A 24538-nucleotide genomic window follows, 5' to 3' on the forward strand; every position below is an offset into this window, starting at 1 on the left:
AGCCCCAACAGTGGTGATTTTGACAATGACCCCAAAATGCTCATCATATGATGTCCTCTGCACACCTTCCTGCTCTTGAACACACTTGAACTGGGAGGGAACTTAACCTTTGTACACAGTATGAGAGTGAGACAGCTCCTTGATCTTTGCTCTACATTCTTTGACTCTTTGCCCTTCAAAACTTCCTTGTCAACTTTATTTGCTAAAATAGTCTATGTACTGTCCTGTTCCCCTTTACCACTACTCAAAGATTAATACAAGAGGCTGATTCTATCTTAAGAAAATAAGGTGCTTTGATGCTAGGAAGATGGTATGATGAAGGGCATGGGTGGAATTTGACATTGATTGAGAGCCATCACATAATTTAAAAAAATATTATATTTATTTGTTTTAAAGAAAGAGAGAGAGAGAGAAAGAAAGAATGTGAAAATATGGGCACACAAGGACCTCTAGCCTCTGCAGACTATCTCCAGATGCATGTGCCACATTGTGCATCTGGGTCCTGGGGAACCTGGGTCCTTAGGATTCACAGTCAAGTGTCTTAGTGGCTAAGCTATCTCTCCAACCCACATAAATTTTATGTATTAAACATCCTAAATCATCCTTTCTTTTTCTCATAATCTCTCAAAATTTAAACCCTCAAGAGTTTCTTTTGGATTTCTAAAGCTCAGAGTCATTACTTTTCCCAAAAGATCTACAACACTCAGTGTACACAGTGTCTCCAAAATCCACTTGTAGAAAACTTTCTAAGTACTTAAGTGCCCCCCAGCAACTCTGGCTTAATCCCACAATATCCTGCACACTCACAAGAAGAGCTATATCAGACTATAGAATGCCAAGTCACACATCAGCACCCACACTTTCTAATAGATAGAGAAAGCTATAGATGTCACTTCCTTATGAATAGCTTCTGTTTAATGGAGTCTTTTCCCTTTCCCGGTGCCCATGCATTGCAGCTCATTGAAAAGGAAAGAAAGAAACCAGCGGTTCAGCAGTTCTGCAGGAAAAGGGTTCCTAGGAAAGTAAGGCAAATCTCCATGACAACATGCTGGAAGGCTGCTTTGAAATAATATATGGAGATGTTTCCTAGTTCTTGGGATACGTTTTTACCAGATGCACTTACCAGGGTGGTGAAGAAATAGTGATAGTACTCAGTCATCATGCCCATGAACAAAATCTGTGTGAAAGAGACAAGAGGACACAAGAAGAATTACAATAAGAAGCAGATCATTAGTTAGTGGCTGAAAGAAAAAAAAGAAAAGCATAGACCTGAAAAGTACTTTAGAAATCCACAGAGCCAGTACATCAGAAACCTGAAGCCAATTAGTGGCTGGTGTGAAGCAAGGCCATTGACTTCCACCCCATCTTACCCCTTGACACTGTTTGGGCTTATATTGAGGTCACTGGTCTCGTGATTTAATTTAAAAATAGTCTGCTCAACATATTTTACATTTCAAGTTGTCACTATGGCACAGGACTTTGTTTTTCCCATCGTCTGGTTTCTGAACATTTAGTACCATGTTTATAGATGTCACTTAGTATTAGTGAGTCTAGTCACTTAACACGATGGTTCCCTCAAAGTAGAACTTAGCAAATGCAGACACAGCAATGCTAGTATGTAGATATGTATAAATGAGGATCTGTAACTGAATACAAGTATCATTGAAAACCTTCTTACCATCCCTTTCTCATGTAATGAAAAATGAGTTGGAGAATAGAGGAATTAGTTTATAGACAGATGGTCTTTTAATCCTTCATTAAACATCTACTACAAAAAAAATCCATGTTAGTTATACTCTCACTTTTGGTTAGAGAAGTTTCTCTTCTTTGATGGCCGTGACTCCTATGGAGACTCAAAACTCACCAAAGAAGAAGTGAGAGCTGAGTGTTCAGTAAATGTGATATCTTTATCTCACCCTCCAATGGCAAAGGGACTATATTGGAAGAGGTGGTAGAAAGAATGTAAGCGGCCAAGGATAGGGAGGAGAGCTCTAGAACACTGTCTTTCAGACGCAGAGTTGTGGTTGTATTCATGACCTCATAGCAGCTATGGTTACTTGTAAAAAGTTTGTGTAATTTCAGCCCCATCAACAGGCTGTGATGGAGGGTGGAGGTATTAAAAGGTATCAAAATAACCCTTACTTTTTCAACAAGGATGGGCCAAGGGGAGGGGGTAGGTCTCAGATGAGCCTAATAGTGGTACCAAGCTGACTGTATTCACTGAGTACAAAACTAATTAATAAAAAAAAAATAAAAAAGGTATCAAGGTAGAAGATAGAGTAGAAAGGGAGTGGTGGTTCGGTGGAGGGGGTTGAGAGAGAAGGAAGAAAGGGAAGTAGCGGGGCAGGATTACGTATCTTTTTAAATAAAGGTTTGTATTTTAATTTAAAGATAAGATGAGATAATGTTCTGTAAAGAAGAAGAAATGTTTCATGCTTCTTAGTAGCATGAGCTCACACCTGTGTCTCCACTAACCATTAGTCAGACAAGTTTCAGTGCGTACTTCTTTTCCATTAATGTTTTAGTTGCTGTACAAAATAATGGGGGCATCACTATAACATTCTCATATATATGATTGTACGTGTATATTTGTCTCACCATTTTCCTCTTTGTCCTTTATTCCCATTCCTGACTCCCCATGTCATGGATTGATAGATGATAGATAGATAGATAATAGATAGATAGATGGATAGATAGATAGATAGATAGATAGATAGATAGATAGATAGGTAGATGATAGATAGATAGATAGATGATAGATATAGATTCCACACATTACAGACAATAAGCTTTGCAATTCTTATTCTTAGTTACCTACTTTGGATTTTGATAGTTCCAGAAATTCTGTGAGTGTGTATACTACTTTTACTTCTGGAGGGAGAGAAGAGGCGGCGGTGGCTAGGGAGTTCTATGTTGGAAGTTTCTTAAGCTGTGGTCCTACTTTTGCACTCCTGGAATGATGTCAACACAGTATAAATAAAAAGCTTTAGATGCTTTTCCACATCTGCTAAATAGGAATATCATTTCCCTTGTTACAAGGCTCCAAGAAGACTAACTGGGCACTATTTATTTGTTCTTATATTGAAATGAATACAGAATACTCACTCACACATGCAATTTTTAAGCAGCTTCCCCTACAATTCTGGTCAGTGCTGTATATAAATAGGAAACCCTCTGGAAGTTTTCAAATCAGAGATTCTTAGGCTGTACAACAGAGCTATCTTTTGTAATTTGTGAACGCCTGCAAGTACACTGATGTTAAAGTATAAAAATACTTGGTACCTCAGTTGAAGAGATGCATTGAAATATTCTAGGAAAAGGCCACACTAGTTAATGGAGTCCTGGAAATTACCTAAATCTGCAAGCTGGGATGATTTTTGTGTTAAGGAGAACGAGGGATGCTAAAGGTATTCAGAGATAGCATATAACATAGAATGACCAATAATCAGACACTTTCCCATCTCTGCTAGCATGGGAAACAGAGGATACTTAGTGATGTTTTAATGCCTGAAGGTAAGACAAATGGTGAACAACTTTCTGTATGAATCACAAGTCAATGACATCTAAGTCATTCCTGTGGTGGGAATGAGATCAGATACACAAAAGGACTTTTAAAAGGGAAACTTGTTTCAGGGCCATCAATAACATTTAGAACCATGCATGTAAGGTCTTGCTAGCTGGTCTCTTATATCATCCAGGCATAAAGAGCTAGCCTGCCAGGGTCAGTCAGGAATCCAATTTTTCACTTTGGTCATTAGATAGTGTAACTGTAGCCAAGACTACACCTTGAAAGGGAACTGAATAAATTTTATGTTAAGTTATAGAGCCGGACACTGAAGTTTAAAATAGTGTGGTTGGAATTGAAAATGAAATATAAAAGCACCTGACTTTACAGCTTTCATTCAGGGATTTTTTTTTTCTTTTGGACTTTGTAATGGAAGTCTTTGATCCCCCCATTGAGATCACAGAAACCTTTTTAAAAAGCAATTATTTAAGTCATTATTTTTATTATTGTTTTTATAATTCCTGGAGGCAAACGTTCATTTGATATGCATGTTATTCAGTGTTAAAAATGAGATGTGGGAGGGCAGCTTGTGAGCAGCCAGAGGCCTGCTTTTATTGCAGAAGGAACCCTTGGGTCTTCTAGGTCTGCTTTGTATTTTCTGTGCCGGAAGAATGTCTGTCTCTTTCCTAGCCAGCTGCTAAATCAGTACCTCCTAGTTCTTCTCCTGATATCCTAGGAATTAAGAAACAAGTGAAGAGTCACTGATCATACAGAACCAGCTGAAAGAAAGACTTCAAGATAAAAATGGCAAAGCCAGTAGCCCTCAAATGGTGCTTTGAAAACAGTTGTCACAGAAGCCTATAGGCTGGTTGGAATAGAGAAACTTGTCTTCTAACAGCAGAATGCTTTACAAATGAAAGTATTGTATTCACATTATGACTTTCTCTCTGTGTGTTGGTATTTCAACTAAAAGTCATTAAGGGATTAAGAAAATGTCACGTCAGGATAAATGTCAGTTTTAAAAATAAGGAAAGTATAATCATGACATGGATGGTGTTCTAATAGGTCTTTGCAAAACTGGCTTTTTCCCTAGGACTGCCTTCTCTGAATTCTGATGCTGGATCTGTCTACTGAATTGCCCAAGTGGGGCTCACTGAGACAGTGTGCATATGTTACCAGGTTTGCATTGCTAGGAACTAAGTCTGGTTCTATTTAAATCATTCTTAGCGGTACCAAACCTTATGTCACAAACACTGCTGTGCAATAAATGTGGGCATCACTACTGTTCATGTTGATAGTATATAAATTCCCTCTAATTGTGTTCTCTATTATGTTTATCTAACTGTGCTTAATTTCTAGTAGAATTATTGTTGCATAAATAAATACTTATTATTAAATGACTTGTGATAGAAGTAACAACCTCAGCCAGACCTGAAATCCCAACACTGAGGAAACAAAAGCAAAAGGATTTCAAGTTTGAGGCCAGTGTGGACTATAAGGTCTACAGAGGAGGAAGAGGAGTGTGGGAGTTTGAATGTAGGGTCCCATAGATTCTCAGGTTTCATTCAAATTGAGTTTGCATCTTCAGCCCTTGCAGGAAGATTCCTGCTAGAGGGGCATGTCACTGGGTGTGGATGCTGGAGTCCAGCCCTAAGTGTGTCACTAGAGATAGATCAGATTCCAGCCCAAAGATGTGGAAAGAGCAGTTTGAAGTCTGGCCTTCCTGCTTGCTGCTTGCTGGCGTTGGCTGTTGCAGTTGTTCTCTGTGCTGTGATGTATGGAAGTCAGCAGCTTCTTCTGCCATTGATGGACCTTCCCTTGGATCTGGAAGTTTGAAAAAAAAAATCTCTTCCTCCATAAACTATGTGTGGTTGGCTGTTTGTTCCAGCAAGGTGGAGCTGACTACAATGAGGATCCCTAGTTTGATGCCCTTGATACTGTGATGACTTTCCATCTCAATTAGCATATGGTGGGGTTGTATTTCCTGGCCCTTGTGCTCATGGAGGCCATGGGCTGGTTCTAGCCAACAAGATGGGAGCTACTGACTTCCATGTATCCATTTGCCAACTCTAGCTTTGGCACATGAATAGCATGGGATCAGTGTCAGGAGAAGCTGTTTTTCTGAATAAATACATTTTCTCTGTTTAATAAATACCAAGAGTCATGTTAATGATCTTGTTAGTACATTTGCTTTGATTGCTAGGAAGGTTGAGATCATAATTACGGGCTTTCCATTAGCGACTAGCTAGGAAGACAGAGTATATATTCTGAATGCACTGATGTCATCCATTTCTTTTTTCCTTATCTAACTTTATCTTATTTTCTCCTATGTTGCAACCCTCTACTCCTTTGAAGAATATTTACCACTCTCTTTCAAATATATTGTTATAGGCTGCTCCAGGTCTTTGTACAACACAGATCCTCCACATAAATAAATAACCATGGTTGGGACAAGTTGTATAGCTTTTATTTTTTCATAAAGAAAAAAAAAAGGTGAATTCCTCTAGTATAGTGTAGCTGGTTTGGATTTTTGTACCAGAAAATGTTCCTCACCAAGCATTCTCTCTCCAACTTCAGCCATCACTCTTCGTGTAGGTCATACTCTACATTACTTGAGAATTAGTTATAAGAAGTCAAGAGTCCAATACCAGAAGAGGCAAAATCCCCATGCTTATACTGCATTCTAATTGGGTAACATAATCCTTTCAAAAAGAGAATGGTGGTATGTGCTTCTTTTAAGGCTTTCTTGGTGTTATACTAGTGAGCTGGAAGGTGGCACATGGCTAGTATTTTGTTTCAGTGGCTGGAACACAAATCTGGCCTTCATTTATTTGTAGTTAAGATGGATCTGAAGATGGCTGAATTAAAACTCAATGCCACTTGGCCCTGGAAAGGACATTTCTAATTATTCCCCTGATCCCAACACACACTGGGACACAGACACTGCTCATAAACAATGGTAATAATCACGATGTTCCAGATGCCTTCTGAGGTTTCTGCAGCCCTCATGAACCTTGTTTATAGAAGCTTTGTGCCTCCTTGGTCTAGGTATGGTTTCATGACAAAGATAAGCTCTTGGATTTTGATGAATGGCTATTAAGTATAGCCTGAACAGCAGTACTCAGGCCATATATTACAGTGCCTATAGAGTTCTCCTGTGAAAAAGTAGAAAAGCCTTTGGATCAAAGTATTCCAACAACATCTCTTATCATAAGAAGCCTGGACTGAGTTTCATTCTCATCAATTCTCATAAAGCCATTCATGCTAGAAAGACAAGAAAAAATTATTTCCCACAAATTCTCATCATTAAGGGAAATCTACATATCATGAAGTATGGACATTATGCTGTTATTATAACAACAAAAAGAAACTTAAAGTGGAGCTCAGTGTTCTCCTAGGCAGTCCTTATAGTATTTATATGGATTTGTGTTACTTATTTCTGTTGAAAGATAGTTTTCCTGGAAGTTTATATTGACTAACCTGAAGTATATTGCCCAATCTAAGGCTAATATCTCAACCATAAAGCATGGTTTCTAGTCAATAATTTTAAGTTAATAACTTCCACAATGTGTAATAGGCAATGTGGGTAAAATAATAGTTTATGCCCAAACATAAATAAATTATCCTCAGGGGTTCTGGAGAGATGGCTTAAAGGTTAATGGTGCTTGCTTGCAAAGTCCGAGAGCCTGAGTGTTTTTCCCCACTGCCCATGTGAAGCCAAATGTACTAAATGGTGCCTGTGTCTGCAGTTTGTTCTGGTGCACACACCTCTTTCTCTTTCTCTCTACACACACACAGAACACACACACACACACACACAAACCCTAAAAACAAAGAATCTTCAGGAAACCAGTTGAATCAAATCATATAGCAGCAAATTTAAGATCTAAGGAAACCCCTTCTCCATTTACCAGCTGTGACACTCCCAGGTGCATCTACACTACCCTTCAAACAGGAGGGTTCTTTGGCCTTCTATTCTTACTATTCAGCAGCTGTAGAAAAAACTAATCATAGGTCAACTTTTGTGTAATTCTTTACCACTGTCAAACATGGTTGTCACATTGACTGAACTTGTGTCCCCAAAGAAGGCTGGATTGTATAGAAAATAATACTGGAATCCAGAGAACCTAGAGGTCCACAATTCCCATTTCCTTCTGAAATAGACTGATTAATGGTTTCTTGAAGATGTTTGTGCCCTGATTCCAGAGGCCGTTCACCTTTCCTTATGTTTCTTTATTGGGCAAAAGAGAACTTGTAGAAGCAGTGAGACGAAGAGTTTTGAGATGGATGACTTCCCTGAATTATCTTGATGAGCATAGTGTAATCTTACAGGATGGAAGGAGGCGGGTCAGAGGCATAGAGTGATGTGAAGAGTGGTGCAGAAAGAAAGATAATATGATGTGGGGCTGCAAAGCAATAAGTGAAGATGGCCATAGATGCTGGAAAGAACTAGAATCTCCTCTCACAGCTTTCAGCAGGGAAGAGACCTCCAATCTCCAGACTGTAAAGAGGAAACTTCTAGGGCTGGAGAGATTTCTTAGTGGTTAAGGCAGTTGTCTGCCAAGCCTAACAACCCCAGTTCAATTCCCCAAACCCATGTAATGTCAGAGGCAGTGGTGTGTACATCTGGAGAACATTTACAGTGGCTGGAAGCCCTGGCACACACATTCTCTTTGTCTGTCTCTTTTCTCTCTGCTTGAAAATAGAGAAATATTTTTAAAAAAAGAACTTCAGGCCTGGAGAGATGGCTTAGCGGTTAAGCGCTTGCCTATGAAGCCTAAGGACCCGGGTTCAAGGCTCGATTCCTCAGGCCCCACGTTAGCCAGATGCACAAGGGGGCACATGCGTCTGGAGTTCGTTAGCAGTGGCTGGAGGCCCTGGCGCACCCATTCTGTCTCTCTCTCTCCCTGCCTCTTTCTCTGTCTGTTTGTCATTCTCAAATAAATAAAAATAAACAAAAAATATTTTTTAAAAAAAAGAACTTCAATTTTTTTTATTTCTTTATATGCAATCAGAGAAAGAGAGAGGGGGATATATATATGTGTGTGTGTGTGTGTGTGTGTGTGTATGTATATATATATACACATATACATATACATACTTATATGTGTGTGTGTATGTATATGTATATATAAATATATGTATATATGGAGAGAAAGAAAGCCAGGACCTCTAGCTGCTGCAAGCAAACTCCAGATGCATGTGCCACTTTGTGCATCTGGCCTTATTCAAGTACTGGTGAATCGAATCTGAGTCATTACTCTTCACTGATAAGTGTCTTAACTGCTAAGCTATCTCTCCAGCCTTTTCCCTTAGCTCCCCCCAAAACCAGATATACCTTATTTTCACATCTTTCCATGTTTATAGTGAATGAACTTTAGCTTTTGGTCTCTTAATACCAGATGCAAGCACCAGGAAGAAAAACAACTTTCCCATTTGAGATTGGTGCTTGTCTGTTTCTCTGTACTCTGCATCATATGCGCATGCTAAATTCATGGAATCACACAGAAATAAGTAGACCTCTTCCATTCACAAATCAGCTTCATTTCCCTCTGCTTCCAAGTTAAATTAAAGAAAAGTAAATGATATTCCACAAAATATTGGCAAATAGAGTCACTCTAATATATGGGAGTGTCTTTCTATAAGCTTCTCTCTCCAGAACTATGTTCAGAGGAGTGGGGAAGCTGATGGCAATCTGTATGAATGAATGACTGGAGGAAAAGCCAGTGAGGCTTATGTTAGCTTCAGAAGTTGATCCTAGCAGAAGAGCCTGGTTGCATCTTCCAAGTGCACAGCACATGAGGTTGTGCTGTCTAAGGGGTGCAGGTGGTTGATCACAGAGAAGGAAATAAGATTCTCTGTGGCAGAATGAAACAGGTGGTCTGCCAAATGAGAAATATGGAAGCTTCTGGAAATTTTCATGAACCACAAAAATAAACATGAGAATCATACTTATAAAACTTCAGAAAATGATGTGTAAGAATATGGTGCAGGAAAGTCTTGAACAAAGTCTAGAAGTTGGAAAGTTAATACTGAACATGGAAGATATAGTGTGATCTTTTGTGATAACCTTTTTCTCCCCATAATGGTATAATAAAGACTATACTTCAAATTTTTCTGAAGATAACCTTCAAAGGAGATGATGAGCACAGTCATTTAGTTATGTCATAAATGTCCATAGCCCAGGAAAGGACTTTTTTCAAAAAATATTTTATTTATTTGCAAGTAGAGAGTGGGAGGGAGAATGGACATGTCAGGACCTCTTGTGACTGCAAACAAACTCCAGATACATGTACAACTTTGGGCATCTGGATTATTTGGGTACTGGCAAATTGAACCTGAGCCATCAGGCCTTGAAATTAAGTGCATTTAACTGCTGAACCATCTTTCTAGGCCAAAAGTACTTTCAAGTCTTGAACTCAAGCTTTCGCTGCTATGTGACTTACTTTGCAACTTTTATAAAAACCTATCAAGGGTGGAGACTCTTGCCTACAAAGCCTAACGAACCAAGTTTGATTCCCCAGTTCCCATGTAAAGCTAGATGCATACAGTAGTGCATGTATCTGGAGTTATTTGCAGTGGCTGGAGGCTATGATTCACCTTTTCTCTCTGCTCACAAATAAATAAATAAATATTTAAAAACCTATCAAATCTTACAAAATAATGATGTTTACTAATATCTGTCTGCATATCAGAATCAACAAAAAACTATGAAAATGCCAGCAGTTAAGTCCAATATCTAAACATTCTGATATGTCTGGCCTAGAATGTATTATAGGTGTTGCACTTACCAATACTAACTAGGCCATATTTACAGTTACTCAGGCTGAGAACCACTGTTTATATCAAGCAAGCTCATATTTCTATGATTCAGTAATTAGAGTCACAGCTTCTATTTGCTGAGTGCTACAACATGTCCACTACAGTAAACTAGACTATTTTCCATGTATTTCGAGGGAAGATATCTCAATAAATAGATACAAGGAATAAAACATAGTTATAGTGTTTAAATCCTGGTGCAGTTGCAATTCTGGGCTCTTAGTATTGTGTGCATTCATCACAGGATCATAGGAGTCCTAGGTAGAAGAAAAATCAGTAATTTGCACAAAGTCCTTATGTACCCTGGAAACCCAAATATAACCATATGAATTCTTAGTAAGAACTACAGGGGTTGGAGTTTAACCTTAAAGGCTGTATCCATCAAGAGCAAAGAGCTTCATAAATTGCACATCTGCCTTTAAGGGCTCCTCCAGGCCTCACCACTGGCCTTTGATATAGAAGATTCTCCTTTGGACTTTTGGATGAGATCCAGGTACCAGGAGGTATCCCATTGAAGGTTTTCCTTTGGTACAAATTCAGATCAACATTAATTTCTGTTAAAACAGCTCTTTATATGTTAGAATTAATTAGTTCTAGCATTCTTGGGTGTGATTTTTGAATACCTTTGGTAATATTAATCTCTGTAATGGAACATTTTTCATTAAGAAAGGATACTTAGGAGCTGATGATTTAGCTCAGTGGTATAATACTTGCTCAGCAGGTAGGCATACAGTCCTGGGTTCTATCCTATAGCAAAAGAAATAAGTAGCCTGTATAATTTGTATCAGATTTTGGTTAAAATTATTAATGCCCTACAGATATTTCAGAATAGTGGATGTTGTCACTGGTATGTCAAGGTGTGGAGGCCTGTGTGTAGGACATGAAACAATGCCTTTCATTTAAGGCAGTGTTTCTTGTGGAGGACAATACTCAGGAATTTTAAATGCCAGGAGGAAAAAAGTCTGATATTTTACTTAAAATGAACAGTCTTTTGAGACCACAGGGAGGCTGGATAGGGAAAAGGAGAAGAAAGGGACTTAGGCTAGAAAGATCATTTGTAGTACAGAAGGGAGATGATAAGAGAATCGGGAGAAGGGAGATTAAATTTGAGACATGTACAGAGGGTGCTGCTCCAACATTTGCCAACTAATAAATAGGAAAGGTATGTGAAGCCAATTTGACCTTTAGGTGCCTGTCTTCTGTAGCTGGGCATCTTTAGTCACCAAGAGAGGAGTTGGAGGAAGACAAACGGTTTGGGGGTGGTGAAGAGGAAGATACAAGGCATTAAATCTGGCATGGGATTTCACATCACCCAGGATGATTTTCATCAGATATGAAGACCTGTTTCGACCTTCATCAGATCTGAAGAAGTGGTTCATGAGACTGAGGGGAAGTCTTCACTCACAGCTGTGACATAACGTGAGAGGCAATTTGCTTACTCAGAGTTTAGATCAGGCAGCTGAGTCACCCTTGCCACTGATGACAGCGATGAAGGCTATGCATACCATGTGAGATGTCGTATGCATCAACGCTGCCTTAGTACCTTACATATGCTATCACATTTAATGCTTCTCGACATGATGAGGAATGTTCTATTTACCTCTAAAGGTACACAAGAGGAAAAACAACAAACATTCAAAGAACACATCCCCTGGTCCTCTCCTACAAGATAGTCTCATCCACTGTGCCAGGGACATTGCATTCCTCTTTTCTAGCAGCATAATACTGGGTACATAGAAACCCAAAAGTGTTAGCCGAAGAAAGGTGAAATTTATATCTCAGCTGGTAACATGACAGAACAGGATTTGCTAACAGTCACAGGGAACGTTAGGAGGAAGGATCCTTTTCGTCAAACTTTGCATTTATGTAGGGCAAAGAAACGTGGTTAACATCGCAAAGTGATTTTTTTGGTGGGACGGTGAGGTAGGGTCTCACTCTAGCCCAGGCTGACCTGGAATTCCCTATGATGTAGCCTCGAGGTGGCCTCAAACTCATGGCAATCCTCCTGCCTCTGTCTCCCAACTGCTGGGATTAAAGGTGTGCACCACCATGCCCAGCTGCAGTGATTTTTTTTTTAAATCTTATTTTGTTTTTAGGGTTCTTTTGAAACTTTGAGAGACTCTATGTGCTCTTTTCCACATAAAAGCATTCAGGGGAACATCTCCACACTTTCAAATAAAACTGAAGTTCACCGTTCCCAGTGCAGGCTTAAGATGGGACCCAATAGGCACAACTGATTTTTTTTTTCATAGGTCTTTCTAAAATATCTGTTCTCCCATTTACCAGGATAAAATTTTCTTATTTTCTATTCAAGCCTATTTTGATTGGATTTGAATGAAGTGTTGGAGAATTTCTAAAGCACACACACACACACATACACACATACACACATACACACACAAACAGTTTTGATTGCTTCCCCATTCAAGTTGAAACACATTTCAGTTCTTTCTATGTGTACTCTTTGGAAGCTTTTTAGTGTCTTCAAATCCTGTAAACTATGAATGTGGGTAAATTGCACCATTTTTAATAAACTGTTGGCTGTCCATAAAGGTCAATTAATTCTTGTATTTATTTCAATAGAACATTCACTTCTATGAACTGCTCCTTATAACTAAGCCAAACGATATGCTTGGGGACTGTAAATAGACTTTAATATCAGCCTGAGAGAAACATAATTAGGATGAGAATGTACTGCCAAAATAATTGTATAATATACTACAAATTATCAGCCAGTTAGTGTAAATTGAGATACATCATTACTACATTGTCAGGATTCATCCAAAGTAATGAACTTATCAATTAGCTGGCTCAAAGACTATCTGAGGACTTGAGGAACTTAAAAGAGAATGTGTGGCTTAATTAATTCCTTATTTCTTAGACAGCCTACTAAGTACATGGCAACATGAAAATGCTTCATGTCTAGACATTAGTAAGAGGAATATGCATGAAAGCTCAGAGCTGAAGAAGTTCCTAACCAGGTCTCAGTCCAATACTCCTTTACAAAGAAGAGAGGAAAGAGTTGAAATGGAGTCAACAGGTTTACTCAGCACAGAATGCATAAAGGATCTGAGTGACTTGGGCAATGAGGGCTTCAGACCCTGGGCTGAAGTCTAAACCCATTATTTTTTTCACATGTAATGTAGGATATTTTAACCAGATGTAGATATATCATTTCAAATAAAGAGCATATTCCTGAAAAGACTAAGTACCAAATAAGTGGGAGCTATTTTATTCTTAAATTATAGGAGGAACAGAATTTGCAAATAAATCTCCCAACACATTACCCTTGGGATTCCACCTAAAGCCCCTTACCAGTGACTTCATGAATTCAGATAGGATGGATATACTATTTTAAATTCATTTTAATGTCTCCTTTTTCACTCAGAAGGCAAAGACTTGAGGTTTGCTAGTATTGTTTTCTCTGTTGTATCTCTATTACCTTTAGTCAATGCTCAGGAAAAAGTTTAGAACTAAAGAATGAGTTTTTCTGGTGTATCTACCACATAGTCTTCTTGCCCCTGGGACTACTGAAATAACATCACTTTAGGCCTTATATAAAGATAGAGCTGGATATCTGAGAATAAAATGAATCAGCTGCATGCAGGTTCTGTCTTAACTAAAATATGTTCGATATTTCACAATTATAAGAACCACGGCATTTTGTATGGAACAGTAGTAGAACAGGAAATTTTCCATTTAAATACTTAGATGAGTTTTGAACCCTATCTTGCCACTTACTAGCTGTGTGATATTAGACAACTTGCACAATCTCTCTCAGGTGTCAGTTTCTTTTTTAGAGAATTCTATTTCTTTGGGGGGATTTTTTATTGTGACTAAATGAAGGATGCATTAAAGCTATTCATCACTATGCTTTGCATACAAAAGTTATTCAGCAAATGTAGCCTCTGATGATTCTGGTTTACTCTGTGTGTTTATGATTAGAAAAAGATGGGCTTAACAGTATCACTTAGCAGGCAGAGGTGCACCTTCTTAGCATAGCATGGCTATGCACAACATGACGTCTTCTGTTGCAAGATCCAAAGACTGGTGGTCACTTCTGTCCTGTGGAAATGGAACAAAACTTATCTAATCACCTCCATTCACCCTCCTCACAGCCAGTGGGCAAAACACATATAAGAATAGAATCAATGCACAGAATTATTTGACTGATCAGCATTGTTGTGGAACTTCCTAGCAGAGGAGACATACATTTTCACGCTGGCCTTGTTTGTATACTAACTGAAAGAGAACAAAAAGAAAGAAAAAATACCAGAGCATGTATATGCTGGTAGGAAAAATTGAAATATATATATATATATATTGAGGTAGGATGTCCATGTAGTCCAGGCTGACCTGGAATTTACTATGTAGTCTCAGGGTGGCCTAGAACTCATGGTGATCCTCATACCTCTTCCTCCTGAGTGCTGGTATTATAGGCGTGCGCCATCATATTGTGTTTTATGACGACTAAAGGCTCAGTTCTAGATTGATTCTCTACTCGTTGCCACAAGCATGGTGAGGGAAAGTCTCTCCTCTGAAACATTTGTTCACATAAACAACAGAGTGGTTCTCTGAATTGGAAACAGGGTGTTAGAGCTCAGACAGTGGCAGCTTTCTACTTGGTGAGTTGGTTCAGTGCCAGTGCGGCTTACTGGCTAGATGGAGCCCCCAGAGTCCCTCTTGTTCTCCATGACTGTACAGGCTACTGTCCTGGGAGAGGGACTTATTTGTTCAGCCCGGCAGGAGGATTTAAAAGCAACTCTGAAGTTCTCCAGAGAGCCAGACTGATTTCCAAGGAGTCATGGGCTCACATGAGTTCAGTAATATTGAGTTTCAGAATTGAATGACGCCTTTCTTCTCAGGAAACTAAGACACTGAGGAATGACTTGCCAAACGTGTTTGGCAGAGTCAGAAGTACAGGAGTCTTGGTACCCTACATACACTTTATTTTCCGGTGCTGGTACCAGGGATCAAACCCAGGGTCTTATGCCTACCAGGTAAGCACTCTCCAAGTGAGCCGCTTGCCAGAGGGAAAACAGCGTTCTAGTTTGGGTACAAGGAGGACGACTAGAGATTAGTTATTGAGAGCCTCTAATACAGTCTAACACATGTCTTCATGCAGCAGAGGTGAATGTAGCGCTCACTTTGAGGTGTCACATAATATAGTAGGCTCCAGGACTTGAGGACAAGGCTATATCCTCTTGAGGCTTACCACCTAATGAGAATACAGATGACTTAAGAGTTAATGTGCTAGTTTTTACAGATTTTCTTTGCAGCAGTACAAACTGAGTGAAGTGTAAGGATACAGAGAATGCGAAAGGCATCTGGGGCAGAATCAATGTTCCAGATTTTGCAACTGCAAGTGCAAAGGCTTGTGGGAAGGCTAAATACCCCTCCTGCAGGTTGAACACCAGAGGCTGTGGCTTTGTAAGAAGATGAGGCAGAAGGACAGACTCAGATCTTGCAGGTCTTGGCTTTATGGATTAAGAGCATGATCAGCACACAACAGATGAAATTATTATGACCTCTGAGCTTCGACTGTCATTGGACAAAAAAGAATAATGCCAACTATGAAAGTTCTTGAGTCAGTTAAATGAGATGGCTGCTTGAGCCCCAGCATAGAGCTAGGCTCAAGTGCAATCTCTGTATGTAAAGCCTTCCTGACCTCCTCTTCATCTGGAAGCTCAGCCGCTTCCTCCGCGGCATCACTCTGTGCACGCTCGTGCGCGTGTGATGGGCTGTGAAAGGTCAACAGAGGTCAGCGGGACTCGCGGAACATTGGGGTGGAGAGGAGCTGGGTTTCCATACCGTGGGTGGGAAGAAGAGCAGCCAACGTACACTCAAAAGTCAGAAAGCAACTGTGGGGTCGAGTGTGGCTAAGATGGAGGGCTGGAGACCATGCGACTTGCTCGCTGTTGTGGAACTCTTTAGCCACATAGATGCGTGACAACAGCTTGTTCGTGGGAAAGCTGTGCTCCTCCTCCTCTCTAGCCTAATCAAGTCTTGACATTTGGATTTTGAACTAATTTTTGGGAAATAACTTTTCAGAGTCTCATCATATAGTACTTGTTCAATATGAATAGAAATAATTACTCTGCCAAGTGATTAGCATGCCCAAGAATAACTATAGACTTCGCCATTTTTTAACTTTCAGATAAATGTCAAATACCTTCCTTAAAGTGCATTTACATCTCCTTTTTTTATTCTTCTTCTTCTTGAGAATCATTAAAAAGTGGAGAAATGTGACGAAGGGGCAGGGAAGCACAAGGCAGTGATGGGAAAAGTGCATGAGGGGAAAGCCAAGTTGACCTGGGAGAAAGAATGTTCCCTGCAGTGATTTTCACACAAAAAGGGACAGCTCTTCATATCAACCTCATCTAAAAGGGAGTGCCAGTAAGTAGATTTCTTTTTCCTAGACATTTCCGGAGGCCTAATTCTGAATGAGTATCCATTCCAATGAAGGGCCCTTCCTGGCTATGCCAATGCACCATCTCTGACAGCAGGTTGCCAGGAGACCACTTGGCAGCCTGGCTCCAGAGAGACTGAGGAGTCATATGCATGGGCCATTTAAACTCTTGGAAGTTCAGCTTAATCTCAGAAGTGAGCACCCAAGCATGCTCCAGGCACTTGGTTAAGACTGTACATGATGGTGGCATGTAACACCAGGCACCGTCATCAGCATCTGGCGAGGCCCGCAGTAAAAGAGGTGAGTGTCCTTCCTTCCTTCTTCTCCTCAGGTAGGAACAATGATGGGTGATCAGAATCCAGTCTCTTGAGTCTTCATCCACCAGAATGATATGATGAATGGTAATTAGAATCTACATGGTATCCCCTCGGAACTCTTTAGAGAACAGTTGTAGGCTGGGTATCTTTTTCTTTTATTTTTTAAGGTTGTTGTCCTTAGCTAATGATTCCAGTTACAGGGATTCACATGCAGAATGCTGGATCTCATTTTGACTGGAATAGAAGTCCTGACTTATTCAATATTAATTTTTTTAAGTACAAAGTTTTCTGGAGGTCAAAGGAAAACCCCATTAAGCCAACTTGGGTCCTCTGCAGTGATTTCAAAAGGGTCAAATGAATTTCCTGCAGAGTTCAGTAGTGGTTTCTTGATGGGACCTTTGGCTGAGGGCCCTTCCCTCCAAACTACTTGTGCATCATTAGTACAGAACCAGATGAACAGGCTCTTATTCTTTGCAAGCTTTACTGACAATATTACCACTAAAATGATGAGGGAAAAGAAACTCAAGATAATACATAAGACAAAAGAGGAAGTGGACCAGTGACTCACACAAAACTGAACTAACCCCTTTTCCTCCTGTCCCCACCAGACAGTTTTTGGATGTGCTTCTCTTAAAGGTTTGATTTCTGTTTTAGTTGATGTTGAATGATTGAATCCCTAGCCTACTGGAAATAGGCTGCTTCTATGAAAGGTCTATTATGTTTACACTTATCAAAATAGAAGGGAAAAGTCTAGAAGCCCTTTCCCAGGTCCATTGCCTGCTTCTTCTGGTTATTTCAGGTATATCTTTCTGGAGAGATATACACAAGTATAGATGAGTCAAATGGCAAGTAGCAGTCTTATTAGCAGATCGTTATAAATTCTCTCGTCCATTTTGTCACCGCTTCCTGGAAGGGGATGCTTCTCTGTATTTTAAGAGTCCCAAATAAAATGTGGGTGTCTTCTCCGTTCCAATCCACACTCCATTACACATTTTAATGACCTGTATTAAAATTCTTAAATGAAGCCTCAGGATAAAGGGCTGCCGATTTTATTTACTCGTAAATCCTCTAGTTATTGACATCTTTGGAATATGCTTGCTTCCTTCCTCACTGACAGCTAATTATAATATGTGAAGATTTATTAATGCAGGTCTTGTGTAGAAGTAAGTAAGAGAAATCCTTCTGCCTAGATACACAGTCAGCTTCTCCTGCCATGGAAAGTAATGCAGATATGACTCTGGAGAAGTCTTTGTGCTTCTTGTGTGTCTGACAGGATTAGATACATTGTGAAATTGGCTGTTTCAACTGTAATCTTAAATGCATTCTATGACTATGTCAGTGTGTTTTCTGTTGCTCTAACAGAATCCCAAGGCCAGCTACTTTCATAGAAAAGTTTATTCAGCTCATAGTTGTAGAGGCTGAAAGTTTACTGCTTGGCCTGGGTGAAGGCCTTAGGGAAGGTGGTTTCACGTTTGGCAGCATGTATAAAACTTATCACATGATGAGACAGAAAGGAAGTACCATTCTGGGGCCAGACAAGCTCTGTTCATAAGGCCTTCCTCATGTAGGAGCTGTATTCCATGAGATCTACATTAATCCTTTCTGAGGGCACCACCTCAGTTCCCTAACCACTTCACATGAGATCCACTAGCTCCACTCTGCTACATAGGACCAAGCTTCCAGCACATGGAACTTTGACAGACATGCTCAGACTGTAGCCAAACTATGGCAGTTTCAAAGGAGAATGGTCTATTGCAAACACCACATGAGTGATACAGTCATCGACTTTCTTATTTGAGTGTGAGTGTGTGTACATGTGTGTACATGTGTGTACATGTATGTACACACATGTGCATGCCAGAAGACAACCTAGGTGTCAGCCTCAGGTATGCTATTCACCACTTTTTGAGACAGGGTCTCTCACTGGCCTGAAGCTCACCAAGTAATCTAGACAAGCTGGTAGCAGGATAACCTAAGGGTCATCCTGTCTCTACCTCTTCAGCGCTGGGGTTACCGTCCCACACCACCACCACTGGCATTTTTATGTGGGTTCTGGGAATTGAACTCAGGCTCTCATGCTTGCAGGCAAGCTTTTTGTTCACTGAGCCATCATCCCAGCCCTGGTTGGCTTGATTGTACCTGCAGTGCATTTAAAACTGTAATTCCTAACCCTGTGTCCACTGCGAGACGCTCTGCCAGAAAGGCAGCAGAACACTGGGGATTATGGAAACAGAACACTGGAGAGCCACTGAACAGAGGAATGCTCCTGGTGACTTAGGACTCCCCAGTACTCACTCATGGGGAGGAGCTGGTCTACTTCTGAAACACTGCCTATCAGCAACCTCAGATATTTCAAGCCAAGACGCACCACACAGCTTGCATTACTTCAGATGAGAACATTGGCTCATGTGACGATAACCACTTAAATATAGAGATATCCAGGGGGCGCATGCTTTTTTTTCCCCCTGACTTTCCTCCAAATTGAATCCACTAGCCTTTTATTACTGCTTCTATTTTAAGTTTTTGCTAGCCTTTCCAGCCTTTCAGGATGTAAAATATGGAATCTTTTGCAACATCATTGACCACAATCCACTACTTACCCTTATTAGTGCCTTAGTCTCAAATATGACAAACAAAAATGTGTCCAGATTGCCACAAACCCCGAAGGAAAAGACTCACTCAGCAGTGAGAACCTGGAGTCTGAGCTTTATCTTTTTTTTTTTTTTTTCTAATTCTGGATTTTCATTCTTGAGTGTGGAAATGATTGTTCAGCAACACTACTCAATTCTTTACTGTCATTGCTTTGAATATTACTATTATCCTTCATCTGTACAGGATTTCATAGTTGTGAAGATGAGAGACCAGCAGCTCACCATCCATAGCAGACTAGACATGAGAAGCATAGTTTCTATGACTGTCCCTGTCCCCTCTGGTTGTGCTTGGAATCTACAGGCTAGACAGAATAGACCTTGCTACAAGGAAGGAATTTAGGGTAAATCAGTGTGTTGGGTATATGAAAGCTGGTTCAGTCTTTGTAGAGGAGTAGAAAGCATAGATATTTACATCAGTATGAAATGCCACTCTCTCCTTTCCTTGTCTGCGCATAGGGTCCCCTTACTGCCCAGCGTGTAGAGAACATGGTATATCACAGTTGAGGCTGAACTCACCACCCCTGGATCTTTAGAGGAGCCTGCAAAATTGTGATCTTTGGCCCATCCAGTATTCCTATGGTATTCTCATATTGTACTATGCGAAAACCACATGGCGTGTTTGAGAAAGAGGACTACATTTCTCCCACTCTTCTTCCTCCTCCCCAGCTCTCTTACCTGCTTAAGGATTTCAGCAGCTGTTTCGTGAGAGCAGTCAAATATCACGTAGAACTCCTTGGCCTTCTTCATCTCCTTCAGCAGGGGCTTGGCATCTTTATTCCCGGAGGGCAGCTGGCGGATTTTGATTTTAATGTTATATCTAGAGGGAGCTTTGATGAGCTCTTGCAGACGAATTAGACCTGGAAAATGACATCCAATCATGCACCAGAGACTGATTTGTGCTGTTTATTGCCATTTACAGTCAAATGCACATCATTCCCCAAATGTATCAAGTGGCCACCTACCTAAAGGTTACACTATTGACTTCCCATTTGCCAGTTGTCCCTCTGCTAGATTGCACTGAAATTTCCCTTTGGTGGATTTATGTGGCTTAGAAGTACAGTTTTCCCAAGTGTTTTTTGAAGTTATTTAGAATGCAGTTGTCCTCTCCACTTTTTTTAGCCAGTGCTACAAAGCTTTAGCATATCAAGTTTGTGACTATAAAACTTCTAAAGAATATTTGCTCAAAATTTCTAAAGTACTTAGTGAAGAGTCAAGCACCTATTATCTTAAAAATATTATGCATTACTTGGGGTTGTTAGCTTTTGTAAGATTATCATCAGACTTACATACAACATACTGTTTCCAAGCTAGTTAGGCTGCTTTATGTAATCTTTCAGTACTGGCCTGTAGTAGTTCAAATGTATAATGATCCCTATAGATAGACTCATGCATTTGAATACTTAATCCTCAGATGGTGACGCTGTTCTTGGAAGGATGTGGAATATTTAAGGGATGGAGCCTTGCTGACAACAGCAGGCCATGAGTTACAAGTCTTGAAGTTCTGTTGTCTAGCTCTTCTGACAGTGACTTCTGAAAGTAACTGCTACACAACCCAAATTTATAAACAACACATTATATTCCTTGCTAATATGTCTTAAAGTTGATTACTTGATTAAAATATAGCATAGAATTTTAAAAGAATATGATTAATAAAATCAGAAAAAAATATTTAAAACCTGCAATTGTGGTAAAAGTATGTAGCTGGCAAAATTGACAGAATGTTTACTTTACCACATGTCTGGATCAAGTGAGCTCCACCCATCTCTCACAGGACTTCATTACCAGTTGAGGTGAACACCCATACACAGCCTCCATCTTATTCTGCTAATACTAACAACTGCTGTTCTCTACACAGCATAATGTTGTCGTTCTCTCAAGGACTCCTATCATATTGGGAAATTGACTTTGTAAAAAAAAAATGCAGTTCAGTGCATTCAGCATTTGTTAAGTACAAGTAATCAGCAGGGAATATTAAACTTTATGAGCACTCAGATGGAAATTGTGTTAGGCGTTGTGAAAAGTGCTGCATGGGTTCCAGCCACCTTCTGGTGTGATGAATGCATTACTTTCGTGGTTGTATTTACTTCGTTGTTTTCTCCCCTCTGAAGTTACATTGATTTCAGCTTACATTGGAAAGGTTTCTCTAACACCACAGGTAGGTTTAGTGCTTGAGTGCAGTCAATGTATGCTGGCACCACTTTTTACCGTCACATGGCTGGGGGAATAGAGGTGGGGGATATTGTTGCAGGGCCATACAGGAGTTAGTGTACACTTTCTAGTTGTTTTTGTTTCCCCCCCATGAAATTGAAATTATTAGAACACTAGCTTTTCTGGTCTCTTACTCATTTTCAAATTAGTCAAGAAACAAAAATAAGAAACTTGTTTTCTTACTTCCAGAGTCCCTCATTTGGATCCACTAGTGAGTATGGTAAATAAAGGTGAGGTTGGGGACTGAGCCCACAGGCTTAAATATTTGTGTTATTGGTAAAATATCATGATAGGTCTATGAAGCAAATATTATTACTTTATTATTTCAGATACAGAACAAAGGCTCAGAACAATTAAGTAACTTACTTAGGGCTACAAAGATAGCTAGCAGGAGCCATAGACCAAAATTATTTGTGAGTGTAATCTTCATTTTTTCCACTTCACTATTCTCCCTCTTATAAATATAGGTTATTGGTGCTGAGGGAAGATAAGGTTAGAATTGTTTGATGATTTGGGAAAAAATAGAATTAAGGAGCAATTTTCCTCTCTTCTTTCCCTTAGCCTCCATCTGTTATAATCACAATTTTTTTTCTTGGTTTTGTTTTTAATTTTTTTGTTTATTTTTACTTATTTGAGAGCAACAGACAGAGAGAAAAAGAGGGAGAGAGAGAGAGAGAGAGAATGGGCATGCCAGGGCTTCCAGCCACTGCAAAAGAACTCCAGACACGTGCGCCCCCCTGTGCATCTGGTTAACATGGGTCCTGGGGAATTGAGCCTCGAACTGGGGTCCTTAGGCTTCACAGGCAAGCACTTAACTGCTAAGCTATCTCTCTAGCCCCAGGAGAAATATTTTAAAAAATTATTTGTTTATTATTTATTTGAGAATGACAGAGAGAGAGAGAGAGAGAGGAAGAAAGAGAGTGAGAGACAGAGAATGGGTGTGCCAGGGTCTGCAGCCACTGCAAATGAACTCCAGATGCATGTGCCCCCTTGTGCATCTGGCTAATGTGGGTCCTGGGAGATCAGCCTCGAATCAGGATCCTTAGGCTTCCCAGGCAAGCGCTTAACAGCTAAACCATCTCTCCAGCCCACATCTTCCTATCTTGATGTTTGTGCACAGTCTATGGCATTCACAGTTGACATGCATTGTCTCACGTCATTCATTCATTTTTCAGGGGAAAATGTTTCCTGGGTGCTCATTAGATCCTCAGCTCCACAATGAACTGTCCAAGACAAACACTTTATACTTCAAGGGCCTTGGAGCACACAGGAGGTTTTCATATCAGAAAGTCTCTGGAGGTGGGTGAAGAATCAGTTACCACTTGATTTTATAGATTAAGAGCTAAATTTTCCATGGGCTGGAATAACTTCCTCTAGGTGACCTAGGTAATAATTGATAGGTGCAGAGTTTAAATCTTTTGTTGTCTTTTGTTACTGAAGTCGAATCTTTTCCACAAAATCAGTGGCCCTAACTGACTTTTGTATTTCAGATAAACTAATTGAATGAATGACTCATTAGCTGAGTAATAATGCAGTTAAATAGCATCATAAGTAAACAGAGGAGGAAACTTTGGGCCAACATACAGCATGTACCATGGGGCAATTGTCAGAGTCTCAGAGCTCCACCCACCTCACCTTTCTCCCCCACCAAGGGGCCTAGAAGAGCTACATGACCAAGGTTTCTCTCTCCACTCATCAGGTGGCCACTTCCAAAGGGCATGAGCCTGGAAAGCCTTCTGATGCCATTCTCTCTCCCTCCCTTTTTCTGCCTTCTTTCCTGAGGTAAGATGCATGCTACCTGATTTCTGTATCTCTCTGTGTGATCTCTCTCTGTCTCCCATCTGTTTTCCTCCTAATACGTGCACCCTTTCCTCCCTTCCCACTGTTTCTTTTTCTTTCTCTTTTTCGCCCTTCCTCTTCCTTCACCTTCTGACTAAAGTCGGCCCCACAGCCCCTGTCTCTTGTCATGGCACCTGCCAAGTCTCCCAGTTCCTTGTCCCTATTCTTCCCGTACCTGCTAATAATAAATAGATTCCTCTACACAGGAAAAGGCATGGTCTCAAGTCTTCTAATGGCCTAATAGGGATCAATCAGTTCCACAGTGGTTTCATAGAAAGAAATGATATTTGGGTACTAATAGTGGGAGGAGAGTAACTCAATACAAAAGATCAATTTCTAATTGGGATAAATGTCTCTTTATGAAAGCCCTATCACTATGCTGCTATTTTCTCATTTTGCCAGTCTATAGTTGAATTGTCCTTCAGGAAGGGGTGGGGTGGGAGAAGGCTATCAGGGGATTTAAACACTACAGACCCAAGGTATAAGAGGAACAGTGAGCAACAGGGATTTTCCCTTCTTCTTCTCTAAGTAATTGTTTGCTTCAGAGGAGCCTTTCTGCCTTCATTAGCAAAGGTAGAATTTACAATCCAAAAGGTTTTTTGAGTTCACTGAAGAGAAAATTTACAGAAAGCATTCCCTTATATTTGCATGTTGCAGCAATCCATCAATCATTTAACATTTCATTGCAATGAATAGTTTAAAAATTATTTGCTAAACAAGTAATGACTTTAGGGAAAGGAAATTGACTTAGGTCCTAGCTTTGCCGATACCCTTATTTGGATGCCTGCCC

At 40.1% G+C, this 24538-nt stretch overlaps 1 protein-coding gene across 9 annotated transcripts in view; it reads right to left on the reverse strand.

Annotated features, from left to right (window-relative positions):
• Positions 1–24538, reverse strand: part of Grik1 (glutamate ionotropic receptor kainate type subunit 1) — a 425302-nt gene that overhangs the window by 116374 nt on the left and 284390 nt on the right. For 8 of the 9 annotated variants that reach the window (XM_045150717.1, XM_004654403.2, XM_004654400.2 and 5 more), the window contains exons 4-5: positions 20377–20558; positions 1124–1177 (exon numbers count right to left, since the gene is read on the reverse strand). In XM_045150717.1, the coding sequence (XP_045006652.1) occupies positions 1124–1177; positions 20377–20558 (236 nt within the window). The remainder of the gene's footprint in view (positions 1–1123; positions 1178–20376; positions 20559–24538) is intronic. The other variant, XM_045150716.1, reaches the window with a different exon arrangement.

Source organism: Jaculus jaculus, chromosome 5 (assembly GCF_020740685.1).
Source record: "Jaculus jaculus isolate mJacJac1 chromosome 5, mJacJac1.mat.Y.cur, whole genome shotgun sequence".
Classification (NCBI taxonomy): domain Eukaryota; kingdom Metazoa; phylum Chordata; class Mammalia; order Rodentia; family Dipodidae; genus Jaculus; species Jaculus jaculus.